Source organism: Moschus berezovskii, chromosome 7, assembly GCF_049115385.1.
Source record: "Moschus berezovskii isolate FMDL1 chromosome 7, NW_MosBer_1.0, whole genome shotgun sequence".
Lineage (NCBI taxonomy): Eukaryota > Metazoa > Chordata > Mammalia > Artiodactyla > Moschidae > Moschus > Moschus berezovskii.
The window spans coordinates 76,844,976-76,865,090 of record NC_142466.1 but is presented as its reverse complement, the minus strand read 5'-3'; the positions used below and the strand labels follow the sequence as shown (position 1 = coordinate 76,865,090).

Sequence of the window (20,115 nt, the reverse complement as noted above, 5' to 3'; positions counted from 1 at the left end):
CTCTGAAATTTCCATACTTACTTCAACCATGGGGAAACACATGTAAACATTCTGAGTCTAAAAGGTGCATGAGGGACTTCCCTGGTGCTCCAGTGTTTAAGAATTCACCTGCCAATACAGGAGACACTGGTTTGATCCCTGGTCTGTGAAGATCCCGCATGCCAAGAAGCAACTAAGCCTGTGTGCCACAACCACTGAGCCCGGGGGCCTGGAGCCTGTGCGCCACAAGAGAAGCCACCACAAGAGAAGCCCATGCATCACAGCTAGAGAGCAGCCCCTGCTCGCTGCAGCTAGAGAAAGCCTCGGGCAGCAACGAAGACCCGGCACAACCAAAAATAAATAAATAATAAAATAATTTAAAAAAAAATAAAAAGTGCACAAACAATGTTAAGACTGTAGATTTTTTCACGTACAGTCTCATTCTCTGTTACCTGAGGCTTTATAATTGCTCTATGCCCTTCTACCATGAAGAACCCAGTCTTTCTACTCAGACCTGAATTTGACTCTACCTTGACTTCTTATGGACCAAGTCTCATTTTCCACCATCCACTTTCCAAAAAAAGGGTTGCTAGACCTATCCCTCAAGGCTGTTATGAGAATCACCTGCCTAGCACTGTGTCTCGGTGCTTAATAAATGCTTTAGTTATGACTGTATTGTAATCATAGCTGATATATAATGTTTAACAGGGAAACTTCCACGCATGCACAAAAGTGGAGAAAATAGCTTTTTGAATCTCAAAGTGCCCAGCTTCAACAATTATTCACCCATGCTGATCTTTCATACACACATCCTACTGAGTCCCCCTGAGATTATTCTGAAACAGATCACAGACATCATGTCATTCATCCATAAACATGTATCTCTGAAGGATATTCTTTTAAAAGAATAATCCTAAAAGATGATCGGAACTAATAATTCCTTGTTATTGTTTAGTTGCTAAGTCGTGTCTGACTCTTGTGACCCCCATGGACTGTGGCATGCTGGGGTCTTCTGTCTATGGGATTTCGCAGGTAAGAATATTGGAATGGGTTGCCAATTAATAATATTATCAAAATCCAGTTAGCATTCAAATTTACCAGTTGTTACATAAGGTTTTTTTAATGGTTTGTTTAAATCAGTATCCAGTTAAGTTCCCTTTATATTTATTATACCACTTAATATTTTATTGGAAAAATAATTAAGGTGTGGGAAGGGATTTTGCTGTAAGAATGTTCATTGCAGTGTTGTTTAGAATGGAGAAAAAGTAAAATAATTATAGAAAAGATAAGCTTCAAAGAAATAGAACATATTTAAATTTAAAATAGTAATGTAGGTAATTCCCTGGCCACCCAGTGGTTAGCACTCTGCACTTTGACTGCCATGGGCCTGGGTTCAGTCCCTGATCAGGGAACTAAGATCAGTGCAACCAAAGGGGGAAAAAATGATGTAGAAAGACTGTGATGAACAGAAATATATTGGTAAGTGGAAGAAGCAGGTATAAAACAGTATTTATACTTTCTATTTTTGATAATAAAATATGTATCTTATATCTATTTCTAAATGGTGAGGAAACAAGCAATTATAATGCTCTCAAATTTTAGAATTAATTTTTCTTTTTCACGTATGAGTTGTGTAATAAAAAAGTTATTAAAAATAAAAATGCAGCATAAGTGCATCTTGGCGGTCGTTTTAGTTTCATCCGGAGTTAGTTATATTTGGCCTGTTATGCTTTCTTCTTACCATGCGTCTCCTCATGTGATCTGCAGAGAAGTTCTCTGAGGCGAGAAAAGGCAGGAGCTCTGAGGGTTTTTGCCTTCACCTGAAGCCGGCACCAAGCCCCACAAAAGCGCATTCAGATGGCTATTGTTCTCTGTTTGGGGACGCATGATCTCATGCCATCCTGTGAAGGTAGGAGGCAGGGATGTGCTTAAACTAGTCTTCCTTTACCGAAGGGAAAACCAAGTTGCTGTCTGTAGGTTGGCTCTAGGGCCAGGTTTTGGTCCAGATGTCTGCTGCTGGCCATAATCCTGAGACAACACGTTGCATGGCATTGGAGTTTCAACATCTCCGTGTAGGTGTGTGAGGAGCAGGACCTCCTCTTGTTTGGCCAAGGGAGTGCTTAATCCTGCCTCCATGTAACACCACACATCGCATTGTGAGGTTCGGGATCTGACCCAACTTGCCCTCGTTCTCCACACCCCTTTAATGTAGGATTGGCTTCTGCTTGTCTTCACTTTCAGTAAACTGTTCACTTTCTAACCGCTGTCAACTCCTTTAACCTTTGTGGCCAATGCCCCAGTCTCTGAGTCCCTCTCAGGGAGTGTCCCTATGCTCAGCTCAGGCCCCCTGTGGCTCTCTGAGTCCCTCACCCAGGGCCCGCCTGGTCCGTCTGCTGGCCCTGCACCAAGCCCTCCCCACCCTCACTACACTGCTGTTTCCAGTCTCTGGGCTGTGCTCCACCTGTTCTCTGGAGCTGGTCCCCACTCCTCCTTTTTCGAATCCGCATCTATACCCTCAGTTTAGTCGTATATTCCTTGTTCTCTAATTGGGTCTCTAGATGCCCATCTTTTCTTCCCTATAAGACTGTGGGCTCCTTGCAGGCAGGCGCTGTCAACAATGATGCTGATGATAACAGCTCTGATGTGACTGAGCATCAGTGTGACTCTGGGTGACTGGGCACATCTCCTGGACCAGCCAGAGCTTCATGATTTACGAAATTTCTCATCAGTGATGACAACAAGCTTGTGTCATTATTCCTCTCGACAGATGCAGAAACTGAAGCCTTGAGAGGGTGAGTAACTTGTCCAAGGTCACCCAGCTAGAAAGTGACAGAGTAAGAATTTTTTACCATATATATCTGACTGCAAAGTCTGTGCTTTTCCACACCATGCATACTCTGTCACTGTTGGTTGCTTGATTCAGATTTCCTTGAGTGTTATTCACCATGACATTCTTTGGGTCCTCCTTTCTCAGTGGTAGAAAACCTTCCTGTTAATCAGAGAGCAGATGATCATCTCTCTGGCCAAGGTATTCAGGGCTGGGCTCTTCTGAGCCCAGGGAGTTGGCTGAGATGGGAACACGCCAAGCTCTGTGTGCTCCTCCTACCCCGTTTCCTCGTCTCTGCTATCCCTTCACTGCCCCACAACTTTTTTCTCTTGTTTTTTCCCTGGAGAACTTAAGCAGCCAGACATTCTCTCTAGATGATGAGGGGGCCCTGGAACTGCAGGTCTGATAGCTCTTGATAGAGTTGGTAAGAAAATGGAGCCACGGATCAGCAAGAATCCAGACTGTAGACAGACCCCCTGTGGCTGCCCCCTGCAGCTCGAATACTCCTGGTGGACTCTTCCCTGTACTCTTCCTCCTCCCCATCCCCCAATCAGAATCCAGGCTTCGGAGCTCTTGAGCCCTTAGGCTAAGCCCCACCCCTCTCCCAGCATCTTGAAGTTTAGGGGCTGCTTCAAGTGAGAGATTCCCAAGGAGGGGTGTGTTGGAGAGACTTCTGGGGGCAGCTGGTCCTGGAAGCATGGGGGAAAGGTGATCACTGCCGCTGTCTCCAAGAACATCGATCGAGCTCCCTAGGAGACCCTCTGCCCTTTCCCCCCTCCCAGCAGCCCAGGCGAGCAGGGACCAAGCTTGCTTATTGTCACCTGACGCTGGGCAGCCACTGATCCCATTGGTGGAGCCAGATTCGGTCTGGCTCTTTCCTTCTTTCTCGCCTTCTCTGCCTCTCTCTCCACGCCGCTTTGATTTCGCTCTTGCTTTTCTCCCGGCTAGGAGCATTGCCTCTCCGGGGGCAGAAGCGTCGCGCTGCAGAGTCAGGCGGGAGCTGCCAGCGGGGCATGGAAGAAGCCTCCTTGGCAGTCGCGAAAGGAGCTAGGGGAGCAAGCGAGTGCTGCTGCCTGTGACCTAGACGTCCGGCTGCTGCCCCTCTGCCTGAGAAGCACGTCCACACAGAGGTCTCTCCCTTCCCTCCCGTCCAGATCTCCCTCTGCAGAGCCCAGTGGAGCCAGGTGAGTGTTCCTCCTCCCCAGAACATCCTGCTGTCAATCCGGAGACGTCGTCAGGGGCTAGGAGCTGGGGGCACTAGGGTCCCGCCACTGTCCGCGACGCCCACCTGGAGTGCCAGGGACGACGACCTTGTCCCCCTTTCCCTGGGCCCTCAGCAAAGGGGTTCACAGCTGGACCCAGTCCCCGGGCCACCACTGTCACCCCGTGACCATTCTGCTGCAGTCAGCGATGCCACCGGGGACGGGGTGGGGGGGACGCGTTCCCTCTGGCATGCGGTGGCTGCTCTGAACAGACACGGGCGGCCTGGAGTCATCAGTGTATAGCATGAGTGCTTGCTCGTCAGGGGACTAGAGGCTTGCTTGCGTACATCGTGCTGTCTGCCTGCACTTATGTTCATGTGTGTCTGGAAACATGCGTTTCTTTTGCATGTGAGGTCCATTATCTGAGTAGCTTGGGGGCTGCGTGGGCTGGGGGCGATGTGAGGCAGTATATTTCTGGGATGGACATATCACTTGTCATGTGTGTGGGAGTGCTTGTTGTTGGGGGAGGGGAATGCATGCGACCAGAGGGTGTCTAGGTGGGGAGGCACAACTCCGGAGCAGGAGGAGGGATGGAGGTGGAGGGAGTGGGCAGAAACCTCTGTCCATGGGCAGGTCCACCTGCGTAGGTGCGCAAACCTGTTGGCATGAGAAAGATGGGGCTGGCAGAGCCGAGCAGAAACAAACACATTCTCCAAGTCTGTGGCTTTGAGCCTGGAGGAGCCGTGAGCGAGGATACCAGAATATGGGCAGAGGTTGACGTGTGTGCGAATGCACACGTGTGTGCAAGCAGGCGGAGGTGGCAGGCATGCATGTTAGTGCCTGTGGCCTCCTTTCTTCCCCAAATATGGCTTGTGGGAAGGCGTGTGTGCATACGTGTGTGTGAGAGCCTGCGGATGTGAACATGCGTGGGTTTGTGTGGAGGTGACAGCTTGTGGAGAGCCAGCTGTAGGACATTCTTAGAATGCAGAAGGTGGTGGAGGGGACCTGAGTGCATAGGTGAGTGAGGATGACGAGGGTGTCTGAAGAGGTGTGTGCAGCCATGTGTGGTAGGTGTGGGTGGGCAGACCCAGTGCGTGTGCCTCCGCGTGTGGGTGTGTGTAAACGCTTGTCTTGGGGTGGATTACATGGGACCGTGGGTGTTTCTCAGGTGCTGTCTCAGCCTGTCCATCAAACTCTGCCTTTCCCCATCATCTGGGCTCAGAGACCTGGGTGCACGCCCACCCTTGGTCCTCTCGGCTTTGTCATTCTCCCAGTGTCACTCACAGTCACCCCCCCAAAGCTAGCATGGGCTCCCCAAAGCTAGATCTGAGCTCTCCTAGAACTGGAGAGAGGAATGGAAGAGCCAGGTGCTGGAGACCCCACCACCAAACACGGCTGCCCCTGCCTCTGGGAAGAGTAAGAGAACAGGAGTAGGGGGGAAGGGGTGGGTGTCCGCCCTTGGGGTCAGCATAGACTGCATCCCCTGTGGGTGGAAGATGGCCACTCAGGCCCTCTGGGGGATGTGTTTGTGTGTGTCTGCGTTGGTGTGCATGGGTGCCTGTATGTGGGTGCATTTGAGGGGGCACATGTGTGTCTCCCAGGGAGCTCCTCACTGGGAGCCCGAGGGATGGCAACTTCCCCCCGCTGCACACCTGTCTTCATGAATTACCAACTGGTTTATTATCACACAGTTGTTTCTAGACACCCATCCCATTCTGTTTGATTCGGGGGTGGACCTGGTAACAACACCGTGCTTATTTACCATAGAATTCCCATACACGGAGCCACTGGCATTTGGCTGTATTTCATCACAGGCAGGCACTCACTTTAGGGTGGAAAGCTAAGATGAAACAAGGACTGAGGTGATATCCTAGGACTGGTGGGAGCCATCACCCATATTCTTCACCCTGTGCCTGCCACCCAGGCAGCCCATGGGTTAATTTAGAGGTGCCAGGCTCTGGAGCAGGCTTAATTGACAGAAGAGTGTGGGCTGGATCTTATGAGAGCTATAATTAGAAGTACCTGCTTTCGAAGGCACAAGGTACCCTCACCATTAGCGCCTGGGTGAGGGAGAGAGACGGGGAGAAAAGGAGATGACACCCCAGAAATCTGAGTGTGCTGACACTGGGCTTGGGGAAGGCAGGAGCTCCGTGGGGGATGGAGAACACACCCCGGGGCAGAGTCTGATCACGTGCTCTTGGCCCAGAGACATCCTCACACCTCCTCCCCCCTCTCAGTTCCCCACCCTGTTCCCAGAGGTCCTTTGAGCCAGGCCAAAGTCAAAGCCAGAGCCAGCTCGTCCTAGTTACAGTACAGGTGAGAGTGAGTTGTGGTCCTTTCAAACCCGGAACAGCAGCCAGAGATAGAAAGAGTGACAGAGGGAGGTGAGAGAGAAGGCAATTCCTTGAAAGGGAAGGATAGAAAGAGGAAAAATAAATAACAGTAGAAGCATGAGCACCTGGGCATACGTACGCACATGACACGTGTCACACATCACATACACGCGCGCACACACACAAGGGGACATAACCTTAGCTTAAAGATAAAGAGCTTAGATTCTGGAATTAGACCTGCATTCCAATCATTTTCCAGCTGAGTGGCCTTTGGCATCTTAGTACCACCCTCCACCCCTGACCTCAGCTACTTAATCTGTAAAATAGGGATAATAATAATTGTGAGGCTTGCATGAGATGATGTGTGTGAAATTATTAGCACGTAGTTGGCCTGCAAGAGATATAAAGGTAAAAAACTAGTCATTGAAGAGTCAAGTAACCACAGGATCTGCTGAAAGAAAACAAAAAAAAAAAAAACGGAGTTGAAAAGTTACAGGTGCAAGAGATCTACGGCCTGCTGACCTGCCTACCACCAGTGGATCCGTGTTATCCCCATGGTGCTTGTGATCCTTGATGAGTCACCCCCAGGGTGGAGGGGGGCCTGGGCTCGGGAGCCCTGGCACCAGGCCTCTGGACTGCCAGTGCCCCCTGCCTGCTGCGCCCTCACCCCATCTCCGATGGGTGCTTCTCGCCACTCCTGCACCTCCTTGCACTGTTCTCTCTGGCACCCCCCTTCTCCTTTCACGCCTGCTGGCTGAGGGCCCCCCTCCCTGGCTCCATCTGCTGCAAATCTGTCCCGCCCTGCGTCTGCAGCATTCCCACTGCCTCCGCCACCTGTCAGGTGCCGTCTGCTCTGCAGACCCCTCTGAAGAGAGCCAAGAGTCCCCCCAAGGGGCCCCCCAGCCCACCTTCAGCCCCACCCCTCCAGCCCTCCCCATGCCATCTTCCCATCAGATCCAACAAGGCAGGTACAAGTGAAGGCTCCTCAAGGTTCCACCTGGCAATGGATGGTGGGAGCAAGACATTCTAGAAGGTTCCGTGGCAGGGAGGGAGGTACTGAATCTTCTTTTCCCCACAGTGCTCACAGAAGCCAAACCAGTGGGGAGCATGGAGCTGCTGTCCACGCCCCACAGCATCGAGGTCAACAATATCACCTGCGACTCATTCCGCATCTCCTGGGCCATGGAGAACAGTGACCTGGAGAGGGTCACCCACTACTTCATCGACCTGAACAAGAAGGAGAATAAGAACTCTAACAAGTTCAAGCACCGGGTGAGTGCAGGCTGCCCAGAGCGCCTCCTGCCAGAGTCTGCTCTCCAAGGAGGCAGGCTGACAGAATGCCTAGAGGGGACTGTTGGGCATTGGAGAGGCCTGATTCCAGTCCAGCTCCTTTCCCAGTCTTGGGAAAGTTTAACCTCTCTCTTCCCCCGGTAAAAAGGGAATAATAATAATAATGCCAGCTTGTGAGAGGCTTCATGGAGGTAATTGTCTGTGTGGTGTTCGACTTGGGCCCAGCATACCACGAAGAGGACTATCAGCATCATGCTTGGACCTTCACACGGGGTGGGAAAACTCAGGGTGGGGCCACAGATGTCACACCTGGGGATGTCTCAGGGGTCTGACCAAGCCCCTAACTCAGAAAGCAGCTTTGTTGTTGATGGGGTGGGCCTTGGGCAGGGGTAGGGCCCTGTGCTTGGTCCCCCAAGGGGTAGTTTTCCAGGTGGCGCTAGTGGTAAAGAACCTGCCTGCCAATTCAAGAGACGTAAGAGATGCGGGTTCAGTCCCTGGGTGGGGAAGATCCCCTGGAGGAGGGCATGGCAATCCACTCTAGTATTCTTGCCTAGAGAATCCCACGGACAGAGGAGTCTGGCCTGCCACAGTCTATGGGGTCGCTAAGAGTTGGACACGACTTAGTGACTGAGCACACACGCATGCAGGCCCTCGTGATCCTCTCTGCCCTCACCCTCTGGCCTATCCTTCACTGGGTTTAGAAAAGAGATGGCGTAGTGAGTCCTCTGATGGCTGGGGTGTCCTTTCCCTGGGTTAGAGCTAGTGTGGGGGTGGGCAGGAGGAAGGCTCCCATCTTCTCGAGCTGGCAGCGAGGCAGGGGGAAGAGTGAGGTGGGAAGGAGCTGGTTCCCACGACGACCGCATCGTGTGGGTTACTCACCCTCTCTTTCTTTGGAACTGGCTCTCCAATCTGGGTGTCTTTTGGCAGGCCAGTTGCCACGGTGACGTGAATGTTCAACACCACCCCCTTAACCCTCCTCCCCCCAAAGAAGAAGGCATATTTTCCCTTCCTCCCTGGCTTCTCAGCATTTGTCGTTGCCGTGGAGACGGCGCTGCAGTGTGCAGCGCTCTCGAAGTGTCCCTCGAAAATGAAGGTCTCACCGCCCTCAACTTTGCAGGCCTCCACTCCAGTGGCCTTTCTCCTCCGTTCCCAAGAGAACGGGCATCAGGGGTTAAGGGGGTGGAGGCCGGGGAGGGTCTGTACGGCCTTCCCAATGGCCACTGCTTGCTTCTGCAGGAAAATGGTGGCCAGGGCACCAAGCCATTGAGTCCTTGAGACTCCGGCTATCTTCAACAGAAAGGTGGCCACTGGGGGAGTGGGAGGCCTGGGGGAATGCCAAGGGTGGACAGGACCTCCAGTTTGACTCTTGGCTCTCTGTCTGCACCTCACTTCTCAGGATGTCCCCACCAAGCTTGTTGCCAAGGCTGTGCCACTGCCTATGACAGTGAGAGGCCACTGGTTCCTGAGTCCCCGCACTGAGTACAGTGTGGCAGTGCAGACCGCCGTGAAGCAGAGCGATGGGGAGTACCTGGTGTCTGGCTGGAGTGAGACGGTCGAGTTCTGCACTGGGGGTGAGGTTCTGCTCTCCGGCTGCTTTGGCTGATTTAGCGATGGTCAGGAGGGGGCTTCCTCTTAACCCAGCACGCATTTAGCAACTCCTGCTGTATGTAGGCACCATGCTCTGGCTGACACCATGGATGAGACCCTCTTCTGCCACCCCAAAGCCTGCAGTCTGATGCAGGAGGCAGATGAGAGCACTGCTAATTGCATTGACAACACCACTTCTGGAAAGGGATGGAGTTACTTCTCTGGCCTGGGGCAAGCGTAAGTGTGGGAAATCACACATAACATAAATCTACCACCTTAACCATTTTTCAATGTACAGTCCAGCAGGATTAAGTATGTTCATGTTGGCACGCAATCCATGTCTAGAAAATTTTCATCTTCCCAAGCTGAAACATTATGCCCCCTTAAACAACAACTTACCTTTCCCACTCATTAAATGCCCCAGAAACCACCCTTACTCTTTTTGTAAATATGACAACTCTCAGTATCTCATATGGGACTTCCCTGGTGGCTCAGGAAGTAAAGAATCTGCCTCCCAATGCAGGAGACCTGGGTTCAATACCTAGGTCGGAAAGATGCCCTGGAGGAGGGAATGGCAACCCACTCCAGTATTCTTGTCTGGAGAATCCCATGGACAGAGGAGCCTGGCTGGCTACAGTCCAGTATCTCATATGAGGGGAAAATCACACAGTATTTGCATTTCTGTGACTGGCTTATGCATTTGACAAAATGTCTTCAAGGTTCATCAGTGTTGTAGCATGTGTCAGAATTTCTTTCTTTTTTAAGGCTCAATAACACCCCATTGTGTGGATGGACCACATTTTGTTTATTGATGATTGGTTGATGGACACTTGGTGGGACCATCACATTTTGTTTGTCTTGAGCCTCTACTCAGACTTGGAAAACGGTCCCACAAACTCACCTATTAGTGTGCAAACTCCAACACGAATAGACACTGGGGCTTCTGCGTATTGAGTCACTGGTGACCCAGGATCTGCCCCACAACCTTCCATTCTTTTGTTGTCCACGTGAGAATTGCTCCAGATCTTCCCCTGTCACAAGGAAGGGGCAGGAACATCCTTAGCTTCAGGCCTCAGAGGCTGCTGATTCCATCCTCTGCCAAGGTCTGTGCCCCAGCTCTCCTTGACCTGCCTTTCTCTTTTGAGTGGTTTTTTTTTCCTTTTCTTGGCTTCAAAACCCCACTCTCTGGACGTGTTCCTGCACCTTGCAGGGAAAGTCTTTTGGTGTACCCCAGAACTCTACATGCAGTGGGAGTTCATTCAAACTGGGGAGCTGGGGATGGCTTCAATCCAGTTCCTCCTTCTCTTGTCAATGCAGTGCCCTGGCCAGGGCTGCATTAGCAAGGAGGAAAGGGCAGCTTTTCCTGCTTCATTCAAAGGTGCTGTCTAGATGAGCAGCAGCTCTGCCTGGACCCCACAGCCCTAGCCTCTGGCCCTGGCCCATCCAGTCCAGTTTTACCATCCTATTTCCAGCCTTCCTCCTTTCTCCTGGGATGCTGAGGCAGAGTCATTGCCCCTGACCCTTGGCTAAGCCTTTCCCTCAGTTTTCTGCAGTTTCCCCCTCAGTTATTGCTCAGTTGCTAAGTCGTGTCTGACTCTTTGCAACCCCAAGAACAGCAGCATGCCAGTCTTCGCTGTCCTTCATGATCTCCCTGAGTTTTCTCAAACTCATATCCATTGAATTGGTGATGCCATCCAATCATCTCATTCTGTCACCCCTTTCTCCTCCTGCCTCCAATCTTTCCCAGCATCAGGGTCTTTTCCAATGAGTCAGCTCTTCATATCAGGTGGCCAAAGTATTGGAGCTTCAGCATCAGTCCTTCCAACGAATATTCAGGGTTGATTTCCTTTAGGATTGACTGGTTTGATCTCCTTGCTGTCCTGAAATTACACCTGACTTCCATATAGTGGTGTGGACAGGCTCATACCTGCTGGATTTGAGGGGCTTTCTCCAAAGGACTCAGATTCTTTCCTCTCAATCTTTTGCATCTTGGTTCTCTTTTCACATGAGAATGGTCTAGGATTACAGTCTCTGGATCCCTCGACATGACTGTATAACTGGGCAGCCCTCTGCCCTTTTCTAATGCAGAGCCCTGAGCCTCTGGTCACAGGGCGTTGAGGCGACAGGATAGACAGCCTCCAGCTGCCCATGTTCCCAGCCAGGCCAGGTGGTCCTTTCTGGTCCAAGGTGCTGTGACTGTCTGGTTTCCCCTGCGCCCTGAGTACAGAGGTGGGCTGATGTTCACAGTGGGTAGTGGGCGATCTGAGGGGGAAGCTGTGATCCCCAACCTGGCCCTCAGCTCACCCACCTGGACTCTTGCAGATTATGCCAAGGAGCACCTGGCCCAGCTACAGGAGAAGGCTGAGCAGATCGCAGGCCGCATGCTCCGCTTCTCTGTCTTCTACCGCAACCATCACAAGGAATACTTCCAGCATGCCAGGTACGGCCAGCTCTGGACTTCCTGCCCCAACTCTGCCCACTACCCTGACCCTCTGATGTCACCCCTACTCTTAGTTGCTAGACGCTCCTCTGGTGTCCTCACCCCCCACCCATATCTCAGGCTGGTTCTGGGGGGGTGTTGGGCTCCAGAGAAGGAAAAGGGCTTCAGAATGGAGCTGCCTGGAGGCAATGCACTAACAGGCCTGAGTGAATGAGGTCCTGGGTTTAATCCTCCTTTCAGAGTCCCTGTTGCTGAGCTCTAAGACTGCAGGTTGGAGAAGGCAATGGCACCCCACTCAAGTACTCTTGCCTGGAAAATCCCATGGATGGAGGAGCCTGGTAGCCTGCAGTCCATGGGGTCGCTGAAGGTCGGACACGACTGAGCGACTTCACTTTCACTTTTCACTTTCATGCATTGGAGAAGGAAATGGCAACCCACTCCAGTGTTCTTGCCTGGAGAATGCCAGGGACGGGGGAGCCTGGTGGGCTGCTGTCTATGGAGTCGCACAGAGTCGGACACGACTGAAGTGACGTAGCAAGCAAGCAAGCAAGGCTGCAGGTTGGGCTTTCCAGGTGGCACAGTGGTAAAGAATTCACTTGCCAATGCAGGAGACACAGGAGACGTGAGTTTGATCTCTGGGTCAGGAAGGTCCCCTGGAGGAGGAAATGGCAACCTACTCCAGTATCCCTGCCTGGGAAATCCCATGGACAGAGGAGCCTGGCGGGCTACAATCCATGTGGTCACAAAGAGCTGGACGTGACTGAGCATGCATGCACACAAGGCTGCAGGTCAGCTGTCCCTCCAATTCAGGCCCTGGTCTCAAGGGAGGTGGTGAGGGGGACACAGAGTGCGAGGATTCTGAGCAAGAAGGGTCGTGATCTTCCCACTGTGTGCTGGGAAGCCTGGAGGCTCCGGGGAGGGATCCCAGGGCATCCTAGGGTGGTGCTAAAGGACTAGTGAGGAACTCAGAGGATGAGGCCGGGTGAGCCCTGCCCCCATCGTCTGGCCAGGGCAGCTTCAGGTTTGTTGCCTCTGCCTGCCTGTGTATAATTTCCTTGGGGGATACAAGAGGGGTTCTGCTTGAATGTCTGAAGTATTTTTAAAATGTCTGAAAATTGGTGATCTGATCCAACACCCTCAGCCTACAAATGGGGACTGAGGCCCAGAGGGCCAGTAGGGCCAGAGGCTGCCCATCCACTCTTTGCTGCCTGATACCCCTCCAAGTCCTTCTAAGGCTGGGCCAGGGCAAGCTGCCACTGTTACTGTTTTTATTACTGCAGTCAGCTGGGATGGGGCGTTCTGACCTGACCCCAGGGGGTTCTTCTGTGTTTGTACTAAAGAAGGGAGGCAGTAGGTGAGTGGGGAGGACACTGGCCCAGTTTGGGCTCCTCTATCAGCAAGCAAGGGAGAGATGCAGAGCATCCATATATGCTGGAATATAAAGATGAATAGGGACTTCTCTGGTGGTCTAGTGGTTAAGACTCCATGATAGCACTGCAGGGTTCAATCCCTGGTCAGGGAACTAAGATCGCTGCATGCTGTAGAGTGTAGCCAAAAGAAAAGAATAAAGGCATAGCCCCCGCTCCTGCAAAGCTGTCTATCAAGGGGACAGTACAGCCGGCTGGAATGTAGAGTGTGTGATTGCTGAGTAAAGTTCAGTGCCCTGCACATAGTAAGCAGTCAAAGTTTTGTTGAATACAAGTGTTTGCTGTTCCTGGAAGGTTTTTTTTTTAGTATTTATTTATTTGGCTGCCTTGGGTCTTAGTTGCGTCACGTGGGATATTTTTTTGCAGTGTGAAGACTCTCTAGTTGTAGTGCACAGGTTTAGTTGCCCTGAGGCCCATGGGATTTTAGTTTCCCAACTAGGGATCGAGCCCACACCCCCTGTATTGGAAGGCAGATTCTTAACCACTGGACCACCAGGGAAGTCCCTGGAAGGTTTTAGAGGAGAAGGGATGGGACACCTGTTTTGGACTTTGCAGGATGGTTAGAAGTTTGCCAGGCTAGGTGGGGAAAGGTAGAAAAGGCAGTTCAGGCAGGGGGAAGAGCACTGCAAAGGCACAGAGGCAGGAAAGACCTGGGGTGGGGTTCTTGCATGGCTGGAGGGTGTTACCTGTGAGTGTGGGGGTGGTGGGAGGTGGGGCCAGAAAGACCAGATCTTCCCGATCTCGCTCTTTGTGTAAGCTGGGGAGTGGCAGATTCAAATCTCTCCTCCGTGAAGGAGTGGGCTGGATCAGCCCCATCTCCAGGGCCCTCCCTTCTCTTGCCTTCTGGAATGTTCTATTTGTGACTGGTGGAGGCGGTAGCTGGTGGGAGAACTGGGAGCTGGGCTGACTTCCTTCTTGGTCACACCACAGCCGCCAAGCCTCAGTCCAGCTAACCAAAAGCATTTTCTCTTCCTCTTGGCATTTATTTTCCTCCTGTGGTGGGCAGGACCCACTGCGGAAACATGCTGCAACCCTACCTGAAGGACAACAGCGGCAGCCATGGCTCCCCAACCAGCGGCATGCTCCATGGCGTCTTCTTCAGCTGCAACACGGAGTTCAACACTGGCCAGCCCCCGCAGGACTCCCCCTATGGCCGCTGGCGCTTCCAGATCCCCGCCCAGCGCCTTTTCAACCCCAGCACCAACCTCTACTTTGCAGACTTCTACTGTATGTACACGGCCTACCACTATGCCATCCTGGTGCTGGCCCCCAAGGGTTCCCTGGGGGACCGCTTCTGCCGCGACCGTCTGCCTCTCCTGGACATTGCCTGCAACAAGTTCCTGACCTGCAGCGTGGAGGACGGGGAGCTGGTCTTCCGCCATGCCCAGGACCTCATCCTGGAGATCATCTACACCGAGCCGGTCGACCTGTCCCTGGGCACCCTGGGGGAGATCAGCGGGCACCAGCTGATGAGCCTGTCCACCGCCGACGCCAAGAAAGACCCCAGCTGCAAGACCTGCAACATCAGCGTGGGCCGCTAGGGACTCCTGGGGAGCCAGGGAGTTAGGGAGAGATGGCAGACAGGGTGGTGATGGGTGGCATAAGCGCAGGGAGCTGGCTTTCTCTCCCTTGCCCCCCTGCTCCCTCCACGCCATCCATCTCCCTCTTCCCTTCCCTTCCCTAGGGCACTAGAAGCAACGGAGGGTGGTCCCTTGGCAGGCTTGGCCTACCCATGCCTGGCCGAATTGGGAAGGCTTCTTAGCCTCAGTAGGTTGGTGGGGAGGGCGGGTGGATTTCTGGAGACGTCCCCTTTCCTTTGGTTTCCCTGACCTGCTGTTTCTTGCCTCATCCCAGGCCTCCATCTCAGGAGATCTGCCCCCCTAGGGTTCTCCCACGGAAGCCTTCCCTCCCAAGACGCACCTGTAGCTTGCCTGCCTCCAGAGGCGAGCCGAGAGCTGTGGGCGTGTTCTTCCTTAGCCCCACCCACCCCATTCAGGGCCAATCACAGAATGCCCCTCCCCCACGAGCCGGGCCTTGGGGGCGTCCTACTGCAAGCCCCACCCTCTCCCTCTATAAATAGTCTCCTGCAGCGCTGTGATCCCCCCTACCCCCACTCCACCCCGTTATTCCTTGCCCCAGAGCACCCTCTTCCTGCATGGGGAGAGCCGTCCCTCTCCTTCTCCACCTGCCCTCTAGAAAAGGGCGCTCTTTCTCTTGGCTTTGGGGGCACCTGGCTGCTGGGGGGTTCCCCTTCTTCTGCCTGGAGATGGTATAAATCCCAGCGGACTTTCTCCCTTGCTCAGAGTGCTGGGGTGTGCAGTGGCAGCCATTGGGGTCGAGGAGGGGGCCGGAGACCCCTGAGACCCAGAGGGACCCATTCCTCAGCTGGGAGTGGAGGGCCTCACGCCGAGGGGACCCGGCGTGGAACTGGAAGCGAGGGCATTCCCACAGGGCCCTGGTACCCCACCTGGCTGCGCGCTTGCTCGCTCACTCTGCCGGGGCGCCGCCACTGCACTGTGCCTGTGTGTCATCGGGACTGTGGCTTCCCCGCGCCACCCCCACCTCGCGCCCCCGCCCCCCTGGCACTGTTGGCTCCTCACTTCACAGCGAAGCCAGCCTCCTGGCGGAGAGCCCCTTCCCTGGGGAGATCTTAGTGAAGTCTTTCCTGGGCCACTCAGTGTTTTCACCTCTTTCCTACTTTTGTACGGGTCATGGGAGTGGTGAGGGTGGACTGTGGAGACGAGCAGACCTGGTGGGTGATGAGGAGAGGTGTCAACTAATGCATCCAGCTGTTTGAGGGGTGGCAGAAGGCTGGCAGGTAAAGGAGAGCAGCCCCCACAGTGACAGCGGTCTGCTGTGATGAAAGACAGAAGGGGGCAGCAGGCCAGCGAGGCCATATCTCAGTGAGCGGGCGGATGGGACAGCGGGTGGCCTCTCCTGTAGCCGCAGGGAATGGTGTGGTCATCTGTCTTTGTGGCCTGGATCAGGGCTGGGGGCCGTGGGAGGTGCATGGAGGAGAGGACGTGGGCCCCAGGCCCTTTCCCCTCTGCTGAGGGGGTGGCCCGCTGCCCTCCCCTGGCCCTGTGTCTGCCCTGGGCTGGGGGCTCACCCACCTGTGCTGTGCTTGCATCAATAAACCACCATGGCCTGAGAGCCCTGCCTTTCCTTGGGCTCTGGGAGGGGAGGGGTGGACAAGCTGTAAAGTCACAGAGGAGCTCAGACAGGCCACCTGGAATCCTCTCCAAGGGTGTTTCGGACTCACTGTGGGAGGCAGGGCTCTGAAAGCAGAGCCACATCTTCAGCTTGGGAAGGACGTTGGAGGTCAGTGTGGTGCTACTTTGTTTGCACTTTGCAGATGGGAAAACTGAGGGCTCTTCAGAAAGAACCTGTAGCACTCTGGAAGCGTGACCCAGGTCCACAGGCCCCCTGTTTGGAGCCCCTCCCACTGCAGCCACCTGGACTGCATCAGCCCCACATGCCACTGAGTTCCCCTCCCCCAGAACCTGTGTCCCCTCTCCAGCAGGGCTCCTCGTTTGTGGATCTGAGTCACCTCTGCGTCTGTTATTATGGACTTATTAAAATGATCCTCTGCTGGAGTGGAAAAGCTCCAGAAAAATTAGAGTCACCTCCCTGACACTGCTTGGCTCAGGGCCGAATGAACATGTGTCATCCAAAGCTTGGGGCCTGGCCTCCTTACACCAGGAAGGAAAGCTGAAGGGTAAATACGACTTCTCGGGGGCCTACTATGTGCCCAGGCATCCAGCCAGGTGCTTTCACACACAACTCCTTTAGTCCCCTACCCTCAATGATTCCCATTTAACAGATGAAGAAACTGAGGCACAGGAGGTTAAAAGGCTTGCCCGTGTCTAACAACCAGTAGGTAGCAATGCCCGGGATTTGATTTAGAAGCTAGAATCTTCCTATTGCATTGCCCTGTCTCCCCAGTGTATGCCAGGAATCCCCTGGGACTGTAAGACAGGGGTGGGTCAGATCTCTGTCACAGCCGCCTTTGGGAGGGTCTCCACAGAGCTTCTTTTATATCAAGTCCATGCCTAACTCCTGAATAACACCAGGGGGCACTGTGGAGTCAAAAGTGCCAAGGAAGCTTATTTTAAAGGCATGGTGGGGTATATTTGGAGCTCAGGTTTCTAGGGTGGCTTCCCAGATGGGACTAATGGTAAAGAACCCTCCCGCCAATGCAGCAGACATAAGAGACATGGGTTTGATCCCTGGGTCGGGAAGATCCCCTGGAGGAGGGCATGGTAACCCACTCCAGTATTGCCTGGAGAATCCCATGGACAGAGGAGCCTGGCAGACTACAGTCCATGGGGGTCACAACGAGTCAGACACGATTGATGTGACTTGGTGTGCACAGGATTCTGAGGGTGGGGCGGTGAACTCCAGGGTCCATCCTTCCACCTCTGGGCAGGGCCTGAGGGGTTTTCAGTGTCCCCGTGAGGGACAGACTTCAATGTTCCTTTTGCAAATCCTTTGTGAGTTTCTTAGAAAAGATTGGCTTCCAGGGTCCTCTTAGCAGAAGATGAAGAAGCCAGGTGAAGCAGGGGTGGTGGTGGGGTTGCATGTAAGTTTCCTCCGGTGAGCCTCTTCTTGCTCCTCCCCAGATGGCCACTCTCTGGCACTCCGGCATTGCTCCAGGCGCCTGTCTAATAGAGCTGGGTCAGGTCATCTGCTGGCATCTGCCCTGGGGTCCCTTTTGATCAGTGTCCCTCTAGTCTGACCTGGTAGAAGGAAAGAGGTCTACATGTGCACACACACTGCTTCCCTGGGCTGGATATGGAAGACAGCCTTGGTGACCACAGAGAGCTGCAAGGTGAAGGACAACCTTGGACTGCGACAGCCACTGTCCAGCAGAGGGGCTCCAGATTAGTCCTGCTCCAGTGCAGGCAGGGAGGGACAGTGAGGAGCCGGCCACCAAAGGGCACTTTCAGGTTACAGGTGGGGTATTTTGCTGTGCAAGTACAAACACAGACACACCCAACACATGGACATGGCCTCACACACTCCTAGCCCTCCACCACACACACGTGCACACACACAGAGACTCACACACACATACACACACACACAGACTCACACACATACGCAGTCGCCTCTGCCCAGACATATACCCATACTTTCCTATCTGTTCCTTTTCCCCTGGAGTAGCATCTTTCTTTTAATCCTGGATGGATGACAGGCCCCCTCCAAGGAAGTGGGAGAGAAGGCGCCAGTTCTGAGGACCCTCACAGTTTCGTCTGGCTTTGACATGCATCTCTTCTCCATGTTAGGAAAAGAGGTGGTAGGGGTTCCAAGGAAGGGGATGAGGAGGGACCATTCCCCGAAATGGAGGGAGGCCTTCAGGAAGCTGAGCTGAGGTGATTTGCCATAAAACAGCTTGGCCACAGCATCTGGAAGAGATTGGAACCAGATGTTCCTGGGATGGGGGAGGGGAGGGTTGGGAGGCTGGGAGGGAGCTGGAGCAGGAGAAGCAGACTGGTCAGCAGGGTTGGGGGGGCCTGGGTTGGGGGCCTCCTGACTCTGGGAGAAACATCTAGCTGCTCCCCAAGTCAGGCACTACTATTTTTGCAAACTGGGACAGCAGATCTCTTCACAGATTCTAGAATCAGCCTTGTGTGTGGGGACAGTCAAGCACAGGGTGTGACTTGGGAGGTGCCCAGAAAGTCTACCAGCTTAGAAAGAACTATGTCGCCTGCCGCCCTGTAAGCCCCGCCCTGCTGTGGCATAAGCATTGCCCTTTCTGGCAGACAGATGAGGTTCTGCGCTCAACTCTTAATGCACGACTGGAGACTGGTGAACCCAGACATTTCCTTTTAGCGCAGGAAGCACGTCATCCAGGAACTGGAGTATTGTTCGGCAGATGACAGGAGAAGACCCATTTACAGAGTGCCTATTTGCTAGGCACTTTGACAGGCTCCCTTCAATGTGTATCTCTTCCTTTCTCTCTGTGTTATCATCCTTTGGGTCAAGATGAAGAAACCAAGGTTCAGAGCAGTTAAACGACTCACCCAGGGACACACAGTCCCCAAATGGGAAAGCTTGTATTCAAAATTGTCTATGTTCTTATTTTATCAAATTTTATTTATTTTTAAACTTCTCTGGCCATGCCTCGCAGCACGCGGGATCTTAGTTCCCTGACCAGGGACTGAACCTGCACACCCTGCATTGAAAGCACAGAGTCTTAACCATTGGACTGCCCAGGAAGTCCAGAAACTGGCTGTGTTACATGCAAGCTTATAACTTCAGAACTGACCGAGAAGCACCTGGGGTTAGAGTGCAGGAAAGGGAAAGAGAGGGGCAAAAAGAGTGAGGGAGCAGTGAGGGGTATCCAGACTTCTTTCTTCTGCACTTGAGCCAACGGTTGGCCCTGGAAGCCCCCAGCTGCCTCAGGAGCCTGACCTTGGAGACTACGCTCTGACAGGAAGGGTTGCTGGGGAAAGGTGACAGACTAGGGAGCAGAGGCCCAGAGAGGAGACAAAATGGCCAACATCACAGGGCAAAGCAAGGCAGAGCTAGGTCTCCTGACCGCCAGGCCAGGGCTGGCTATGTCCTCCAGGGGTTAGAGAAGTGCACCTGGAGGGGAGAGCCTGGGGCTCCAGGGTTTGGGGTTATCTCTACCTGGGTTTCCAGGCTGAGAGCGCCATCTGGGGCAGGATCATTCTAATTGTTCTGCTGCTGGCCACACACTCAGGACCAGGGGACCTCAGGGGGATCTCAGGGGCTTGGGGACAGTTGGAGTTGGAAGGGTTCTGTCTTCTGACGTGTAATCACCTGAGTGGCTGGGCAGCTGCACTGGGGTTCATCTAGTCTAGAAGCCTGCAAGCAGCCAGAAGGTGAGGATGGGCTGGGTCTGGAGAATCATTCATTAAGTTCTGGAATGTGTGTCAATGGCCTGCTGCCAGCTCCCAAGCAGCCTTCACTACCCAGAGGTAGCCTCCACGAAGAGGGGCCCAGGGAAAATGGAGGGCCCGACTAGCACAGGCCCCTGGCTCATTAGAGGGGCCCGAGTCTA

At 53.5% G+C, this 20,115-nt stretch overlaps 1 protein-coding gene across 1 annotated transcript; it reads left to right on the top strand.

Moving 5' to 3' along the window:
• Positions 1–3,722: 3,722 nt before the first annotated feature.
• PHYHIP (phytanoyl-CoA 2-hydroxylase interacting protein) lies at positions 3,723–16,641 on the top strand. The gene is made up of 5 exons (XM_055427902.2): positions 3,723–3,990; positions 7,420–7,613; positions 9,028–9,202; positions 11,541–11,658; positions 14,092–16,641. The coding sequence occupies exons 2-5, from the start codon at positions 7,449–7,451 to the stop codon at positions 14,624–14,626; spliced, it is 993 nt and encodes a 330-aa protein (XP_055283877.1). The 5' UTR covers positions 3,723–3,990; positions 7,420–7,448; the 3' UTR covers positions 14,627–16,641.
• Positions 16,642–20,115: the final 3,474 nt, after the last annotated feature.

Excerpts from the sequence above, each read along its gene's own strand:
- PHYHIP (XM_055427902.2), top strand. The coding sequence starts at position 7,449 with ATGGAGCTGCTGTCCACGCCCCACAGCATCGAGGTCAACAATATCACC. Across the intron at positions 7,614-9,027 it reads CTAACAAGTTCAAGCACCGG|GATGTCCCCACCAAGCTTGT; the intron begins GTGAGTGCAGGC and ends CTCACTTCTCAG. Across the intron at positions 9,203-11,540 it reads GGTCGAGTTCTGCACTGGGG|ATTATGCCAAGGAGCACCTG; the intron begins GTGAGGTTCTGC and ends GGACTCTTGCAG.